This window comes from Monodelphis domestica, chromosome 2 (genome assembly GCF_027887165.1).
Source record: "Monodelphis domestica isolate mMonDom1 chromosome 2, mMonDom1.pri, whole genome shotgun sequence".
In the NCBI taxonomy this organism is placed as follows: domain Eukaryota; kingdom Metazoa; phylum Chordata; class Mammalia; order Didelphimorphia; family Didelphidae; genus Monodelphis; species Monodelphis domestica.
The window spans coordinates 30,871,679-30,880,428 of NC_077228.1; the positions used below are offsets into that span (position 1 = coordinate 30,871,679).

General features: G+C 41.7%; 1 protein-coding gene across 1 annotated transcript in view; it reads right to left on the reverse strand.

Annotated features, from left to right (window-relative positions):
- LOC100023558 (cytochrome P450 4X1-like) overlaps nt 1-8,116 on the reverse strand; it is a 31,663-nt gene extending 23,547 nt beyond the window's left edge. The window contains exons 1-3 of the mRNA XM_056815182.1: nt 7,598-8,116; nt 4,159-4,300; nt 886-930 (exon numbers count right to left, since the gene is read on the reverse strand). Coding sequence (XP_056671160.1) covers nt 886-930; nt 4,159-4,300; nt 7,598-7,756 — 346 coding nt within the window. The 5' untranslated portion in view covers nt 7,757-8,116. The remainder of the gene's footprint in view (nt 1-885; nt 931-4,158; nt 4,301-7,597) is intronic.
- Between the last annotated feature and the right edge of the window lie 634 nt (nt 8,117-8,750).

An 8,750-nucleotide genomic window follows, 5' to 3' on the forward strand; every position in this document is an offset into this window, starting at 1 on the left:
TAATATACAGGATTGGGGCCTTTCTAATCGCAGGCCCTGACTTAGGAATTAATACAATACATGAAAAATCAATTCTTAAAACCTTAATGAAGTCTAAATCTACGCTACCTTTTTGGCTATTGTGTCCTATTATAAACTCTTTCTATGTATGTAATTCAATAACACTGGGCTAGGTGGTGCAGTGGATGGAGTGCCAGGCCTGGAGGCAGAAAGACAAGTTCAAGTTCAGTCTCAGACACATCCTAGCTATGTGATCTTGTTTAACCCTGTTGGCCTCAGTTTCTTCATCTGTAACATGAACTAGAGAAGGAAATGGCAAACCACTCTAATGTCTTTGTCAGGAAAATTCCAAATGGGGATGTGAAGAATTAGCCTTGACTGAAAAATGAATGACTATACCCTAGATAATCACTCCATGCCCAGCTACTCATTTTTAAACAAGTCCAATCCCCCTCCCATTCTGGCTAAATGAAGCAGATTTTCTTACACCCAATTTATTACTACACATTAATTCATAACATTTCATCTCCTGGATATTATGGTTGCTTTTTTTTCCATTTCTCTCAGGTGCTTGCTCTCCCCACTCCAGAAAAGAAGCTGAATTTAGTTAGTATTTTTCCTATAAATACACATTTCCCTTGTGTTTCTAAACTTATTTAAGGTTACTTATTCCTTAGTGTAAGCTTAAGAAGGGGCATTGTTTTTATTTTGTGTGGTTTTCTTTGGGATCCCCAGCACCTGGTACCATATACCTGGCCAATAGTATTCAATTAAGGCTTATTGGGTGAAAGTGATTGAACACCACTTAAGTAAGTTTACCTTCGTATTTGCCATGCCATACTGCTGACCCACACAGAAAAGAATAAACGGAAAACAGGTACTTACCAAGGAAGGGGATTAAGAATCTGGAGAGCAGCGGAGCTTTGGGATCTGAAAAGTTAAGCAAAGAAGCGGAACAATCTCTTATTAGGTGGAAGCTGTGCTGGATAAAATCAGAGTGGTATTGTGTGCTCCTGCATCGAGTACTGACATGCACGTAACATAAGCAAGGAGAACCCAGTACTTTACAGGTGAGGGGCAGCACCTGGGAAACCACAGCTGCTTCTTTGGGTATATGACAGAGCAGGTGAGGCAAAAGGATGAAAGTGAATCTTTTCTGTGTGACCCTGGGCAAGTCACTTGACCCCCACTGCCTAAACCCTTACAACTCTTCTGCCTTGGAACCAATACACCGTATTGATTCCAAGATGGAAGGTGAGGGTTAAAAAAAAAAGAATCAAAGACTAGGAAGTCTCCTGACACAGGTGCATAAATACAACTTGGGAGCTCAGCATCAAGCCTTCCCTCTGGACATCCCAAGATATCTCCAACTGGGGAGAGGTCCATGAAAACTCTCAAGTCCTGTCCAATCCCTGGGTGATAGGGAGTCCCATATTTAGGATCATGTCAGTAGGAATAACTCCTAATCGAAACCAGTTCCTGTTACCTTAGCAGGATAAACTTTATTATCTTTAGTATTTCATGTTAACCAGGCATTACTGGGGCAGAGTGAAACATCCCTTGGAGTTCCTAAGAACAAAGGAATGTGTGCAAAGGTCAAAGAACTGATTTGAGCCTCTAATTCAAAACTCAGATATAGAAAGAATTCAGTATATATTTAAAATAAATCCTGTCAGGGTCTCAGTTCACTATAAAGTGAAAGGTCACGTAAGATGATGGTCCCCAAGGCCCCCTTCCAGCTTTGTATCCAATGATATTACAAGAGCATTTCTGGAAGTAGCTGAGATGCTAAGTAGTTGCCCTTAAAAGCACCAAGGAAGAAGGATTTTAAGTGCCCCTCCCTGAGCCTTCAACCTTCCCATCTGGTGCAACTCCTTGTTTTACAGTCCTTGATGAACACATTCACTGTTGTCCACCACCATCATCCTGCAGAGAGGGCTCATGGTACATGAATGTAAAGGGATAAAATTGTATCATAAAAATATGAAAACAGAGCAATCTGGGTAAATTTCAATAAAATGATGCCGTTTGTAGTTAGGAGAACCAGGAGGCAGCAAGTCAGCAGGTGGGCTCAATTTGGAGGCAGGAAGATCTGAATTCAAATCTTATCTCAGATCTTACCAGATGTATGACCCTGGACAAGTACCTTAAATTCACTAATCTTCAGTTTCCTTATCTGTAAAATGGAAATAATAAGAGCACCACCTACCTCTTTGGGTTGTTGGGAGGATCAAATTAGATAACATGAATAGTGCTTTGTAAACCATAGAGTATTATATAAATATTTGCTATTATTACTAATGGCAACCAGGTAGTATAGCGAATAGAACCCTTGATTTAGAATAAGGAAGACTCAGGCACTTATTAGGTATGATTCTGTGTGAGTCACCTAACCTAGTTTCCCTCAGTTGCTCATCTATAAAATGAATTGGGGAAGGAAATGACAAACCACTCCAGAATATTTGCCAAAAAAGCCTCAAATGGGGTCATGGAGAATTGGTCAGGAATGAAACAACTGAACAATATCAACATAATTAATAATAATAAGCCATATGAGGATCACAATACTATAAAAGAAAAGAACTTTGAAAGGCTCTGATCAATGTAGTGAGATTAACCACAAATCCAGAAGATTTATGACAAAATTTATTTGAGCCAAATGGTAATGGATTAAGGTTCAGACGGAGACTGGCATTTTCAGAGACAGACAACATTTTGATTTGGTAGATAGTGATAAAATTATTCAAAAAAGAAAGAAGATAAAGACATAAAATTTAAAAATGTGAAAACTAAAGAGAAAGAAAATTTAGATGGTGGAACAGTCCAGCAGGACAATTTTAGTCTTACTGTGTTAAAATTAAATATAGAGTTTAAAAAATAATCAAATCCATGTAACAGAAATTTGTATACAATTTCCCCCAATTTTTAATTTGTATATGGCAATACTGATGCCTGGCAAAGTCATTTAAAAAAAGAATAAAGAAAACAGTGATGGTTGTACTTAGTGAAGAATAAAGGAAAGGAAAATTGGGAGAGAAGATCCAGGGAAGATAGGCTAGAGGGGGTTAGAGCGATATGGCATCTAATTAAAAGAAAGGAAAAAGGGTTTGTTACTAAAAAGAATGATAGTGAGCTAAGTCTCTCAATGGGAAGTTCTGGGTTCAAATGTGGCCCCTGACACTTCTAAACTGTGTGCCCCTGGGCAATTCACTTTACCCCAATTGTCTTGCTCTTACTATTCCTCTGCCTTGGAATTGGTACTTTGTGTTGATCCTCAGACAGAAGGCAAGGGTTTAAAAAAAAAAAAGGAATTTCCCAAAGTGGCAATTAGTGATGTAGCCTGGGAACTATTACTTGCACTAAAAGCCTGATGAAATCAATAAGGGGGGTATGTTATAGTAATAAGTGCAGATGGGGGTACTAGATGAAAAAAGAATTTTAGAAAATAAACATTATTATGCAAAATTATGCAAAAATCAAGTGGCTTCAAGTATATTCGACTCCATCTGGGTTTGGGACCATTGAACTTCAGAGGCTGAAGGGGCTTCAGTAGAGATCTTGTTCTATTTCTCAGCTCTCTCACGAAAGCTGTGTACTATGGGACACACATATAGAATGGAATAGCACAGTATCTGTGACTTCTTGGATGAAACATCCCTCAAATATCACTTACTGATCTTTCCTCTTATTCTGGGTCAGCTAGATGGCACAATAGATAGAGTGCCAAGCCTGCAGTCAGGAAGATCTGAGTTGAAATCAAGGAGGGAGGGAATAAATATTTATATTGACAAAATAGAATAAATATATTTATTTATTAGTGTATATTATATGCCAGACACTGTGCAAAGTACTTTACAGATATCTCATTTGATTCTCACAACAATCCTGGGAGGTAGTTGCTGTTATTATTTTATTTTATTTTATTTTATTTTATAGGGGAAAACCTAAAGCAAACAGAGGTTAAGTGACTTGCTTTAGACTCTAGTAAGTGTCTGAAACTAGATTTGAACCTAGGTCTTCTTGACTCCAGGTCTAGCATTCTACTCCCTGTACCACTTAGCTAGCTCAGAGGATTCCCACTCACGTATGGATATGATTGGATATCTTCTTAGTTCTCTTCTACTTTCAATATTCTGTGATATGATGACTCATCTTTACCTTTTCGAATAAGGACAGTCTTCACATATTCTGGGTCATAGATATGTACATTTGGAATAAAGGGCCCAATCCAAATGGTGAAACAACAGGGGTATTTTTCCACCATCTCCTTAAACTTCTGTAGGTCTTTTTCTTTGGAAAACTGCAATAAGAAAAACAAAAAGTGACATGGGCTGGTGAACTCCAACTTCTTCCCTCCTCAGCTTCCAGGCTCCAGTCCCTGGGAAGTCTTTGATGAGCTCAGGGACCTCTGGGAGGGGAACAGAAACATTTGGAGGCTCTTGGTCAAGTTTCTCCTCTCTTTACTCTATCCTATATATAATTGTTAGACAGGTATTCCCCAAAATGATGATCTGGACATATCATACCACCCTCCTCTCCTCTCCTCTCCTCTCCTCTCCTCTCCTCTCCTCTCCTCTCCTCTCCTCTCCTCTCCTCTCCTCTCCTCTCCTCTCCTCTCCTCTCCTCTCCTCTCCTCTCCTCTCCTCTCCTCTCCTCTCCTCTCCTCTCCTCTCCTCTCCTCTCCTCTCCTCTCCTCTCCTCTCCTCTCCTCTCCTCTCCTCTCCCCTCCCCTCCCCTCCCCTCCTCTCCCCTCCTCTCCTCTCCTCTCTTTCCTTCTTTCCTTTCTCTTAGAGTTCTAGCCATAGGCTATGCTTAAGAAATGGTAATTGAATTGGCCATACTCCCATACTAGTCTATTTCTCTAATATTCTATAACAAGTGGCTTCCTCTTCCTCTTTGAAGCTTGTAAATCCAAATATGAGGTACAGATGCACATCTGCAATCTAAATTGTTCAGCTATGAAAAGGAGAGGATGGGGAAGAGGAAGAGCTCATCACCTTTTAAGTTCTTGATCTCAGTTTCCTGGTGTCTCATGCATGATACTGCTTCCCAGCCAGTCATCTAGCCTCTAAGGCTTACATTCTCTCATTATCCCCTCTTCTTCTAGTCTCTCACATTGTACTCAATGTTTTGAAGTTCTACTGATTTGATTCCATGACATGTCTCTTTCTTTTTAAATATATATTTCTATATAGACACAGGAATCAGCATATCTCCTTGAACATCCCTAGACTATTAAGAAACTTCCTAATTGGTCTCCATAATAGGAGGCTTTTGCATCTTCAATCTATCTTCCCAATAGCTCCCCAATACTCTTCCTAATACTTGGGTCAGCCCAGCTCAATAACTTAATGTTATTTTTTTAATCACCTGAAGGATAAAATACAAACTCCACATCCTGGTATTTAAGGGGCCCCAAATTCTTATTCCAGCATGTTGTCCCAGGATTATTCCTCCTCCTGATGAGGTAGCTAGGTAGGTGGTACTCTAGCCAATAGAGTGATCATCATGTTAGGAAGTTAGGAAGACCAGAATTCAGTTTGAGCCCAGACACTAGTTATGTGACCTTGAGCAAGTCATTCAACTTTTGTTTTCCTTGGTTTCCTCAACTGTAAAATGATGATAAAAATATCATCATCTACCTTTCAAGGATCAAACAAGTTGATATTAATAAAGTATTTAGAGCAGGGCTTGGTACATAATGGGTATTTAATAAATGCTTATTCCCTTATCTCTCTCCTTTCCTGTCATATACACTTAACAATGCATTGAATTCTGAGCATTGGAAAGGACCATAGTGACCATCTAATTCTACCCATATATTGAAAGAATCCCTATAATAACAACCTCAACAAGGGATCTCCAAACTTCTTGAATGCCTCCAAAGAAGGAGAGTTTACCACCTCCAAGGATAGCCTTTCCCATTCTGGGGTCACTCTCATTCTCTAGGGAGGGGGTTCTTCCTGATTTCTGGTCTAAAATGTCCTCTTTGTGACTCGTCCCTCACCCCTACCCTTCAACTTTGCTCCTGGTTCTGCCTTCTGGGGTCTAACAGGACAAGTCAAATCCAACCACTCTTCCATATGACAGACACGAGACAGGCAGACAGACAGACAGACAAAGACAGAGAAAGACAGAGAGACAGAGACAGACAGACACACACACACACACACAAACACAGAGAGAGAGAGAGAGAAGAGAAGAGGACAGAGCACAGGAGAGGAGAGAAGAGGAGACAAATGGCTCCAGAAAGAGACAAATCTATATAAAATGACAGAGATATTTCCTTTCTAAGTTGAACTCCATGAGGGCAGGGCCTGGATGGGTCAGAGAATTAGAATCTCCCACATGATTTACACACAGTAGATGCTTCAAGTTTAGTGAATTAAATTATACAAAGATAGCCTTGCACTTGGCACCTGAAAATGTGGGTTCAAATTCTTAATTAGGCAATTGCCAAGTCAAAGTCAATAAGTCTTTATTATGATTGCTAAGGATAACAGCTAGTATTTATATAACACTTACAAATATACTGTTTGGTTCTCACAACTATCCTTCACATACATGTTTTTGTTTTCTTTATTTTACAGATGAAGGAACTGAGGCTGGGAGCAGCTAAGTGACTTGCCCAGGGTAATACTGTTAGTAAATTTCTCAAGTAAGATTCAGACTCAGGACATACTGACTTAACGCTTAGCAGTCCTACTAAAAGCCTACTGTGGTCCAAGTGCTGTGCTAAGCACTGGGGATAAAAGAAAGGCATAAGCACCTTGCCTCCAAGTAATTCACAATCTCATGGTGGAGACAACATGCAACAACTCTGTACAACAAGATATGTACAGGATAAACTGGAGATAAGACCACAGGGCAAGCATAGCATAAGGGAAATAGGGACAGGTTTCCTGTGGTAGGTGGAATTTTAGGGGGAACATGAAGGAAGTCAGGAGGCATAAATGAAAAAGGAGAGTATTCAAGGCATAACAGGCCAGTTAGTAAAAATTCATGCAGTCAGAAGACAGAATGCCTTGTTCAAGAAGAGCAGGAGGTCAGTGCCACTGGATGGTAGAGCACATGGGAGAAGGGTGTAAAGTATTAAAAGACTCTAGAGGTAGGAAGGGGCCATGCTACGAAGATTGAAAAGCCAGAGAGTTTTCTCTTTGATCGTGGACATTTGTAGCTCATTCTCCATTTCTGAGTCTCAGTGCTAAAATCTGAGCTGGAAAGGGCTCTAAGGCAATTTAGTCCAATCCCTTCATTTTATAAAGGAAGAAACGAATTAGGTAGGTGAAACGACAGGCTCAAGATTCCACAGTAGTGAAATGCTTAGGAAGGATTTGAATCCAGTACTCCTGACTAGAGATCCAGTCCTCTGTGTGAAGAGGACAGGAAAAGGCCAGAGGAGGGTGTGAGCTCTTCCAAGGCAAGCTCTTCCAATAAGTTTCCTCAGAATGGATCTGTGCGATGGTCCTTTAGTCGCCTACAAAGGGAGAGCCCCGTTGGCCTGGAACTTATCCTCACGGGGAGTCGGGCCAACAGCAGCAGCAACCTCCCTCTGTCCCAGCCCGCTGCCCAAAGTCAAGCCATGGAATTAGCTTACCTCCTTCACGTTGCCATAGAGCCATTGTGTTTGGGGTGCTGGGAAGAAGCGCAGGGCTCGGATTCGTCGCCAGTACCAGATGCAGAGCTTGACGATGAACAGCAACAGCAGGGAGAGGCCAAACTTCCAGACCAAGCCTAAGGACAGAGTCCAGTACATCTTCAGCCTCGGTACTGTGACAGAGTCCAGAGGTTCCTCGTTGGCGCTCAGGCTGCTGGAAATCCTGAGACGCGGTGCGGCGAGTATCTAGGGACGGAGGCAGCAGCTTCTTAAGTGAGAGCTGAGGCCGCCTCAGGCCGCGTATCCAAAGCAGAGAAGCAGTTCAGCCCCCAAGGAAGCGGCAGGCATTTGCAACACTCCCGGATTTCCCTGGTCCGATAACGGCTTTCTTCCAAGTAAGAAATCGCCTCCGGGTGTCTTGGAATCTTTAAGAGAAACGGATCTAGTCTCTTCCTCTGTCAGACGACGGTGGTACTAGAAGAGACGTCACGGGTCCGTCCACCACCCTCCCCACTCCGTTACACAAACTCTTTAAAGCCTTTCACAACCTGGCTTCTTCCTCATTTTCTTGTCCAGCTTTCCGACTCTCCACGCACTCTAAAGATTCAGAGATGCTGCGTTGCTTTTCTGTTTTCCTCAGTACGGGGCACTCCGTCTCCCTTCTTGCTCTTCGGGATCCCGAAGCTTGAAATGCTCGCTCTCCCCACATCTGCCTCAGTTTCCCTGGCCTTTTCCAAGATTCGCCCAAAGTCCATCTTTTTGTTGCGGGATGTTGTTGTTCGTTCCCTCATTCTCATTCCCATGCTCTCGGTGCTTTCCCTATGAGATTGCCTTCCGCCTACTTTGTTTCTGTCTAGTTATTTACATTTTCTCTCGTTGGAAAGTGAGGCCGGTGAATGCAAGACCTTTCCCCACCCCCCTTTCGTTTCATCCCCATCCCTTACCCTAGTACGTTTTCAACAAATGTTTAGTCACTAACGGACAATTTATGATTTGAGTATTTTGGCTCTGAATGCTTCTCTTCTTTTCTTTTCTTCTTTAATGTCCCGTCCCCTCTCCAATCCTCGTTCTAAGAGACCTTTAAGCTCTAAGTAATTTCCATATTCATATGCTCCACCTTGGGATCAGTCAAGTCAGCTTAGCTGGAACAACA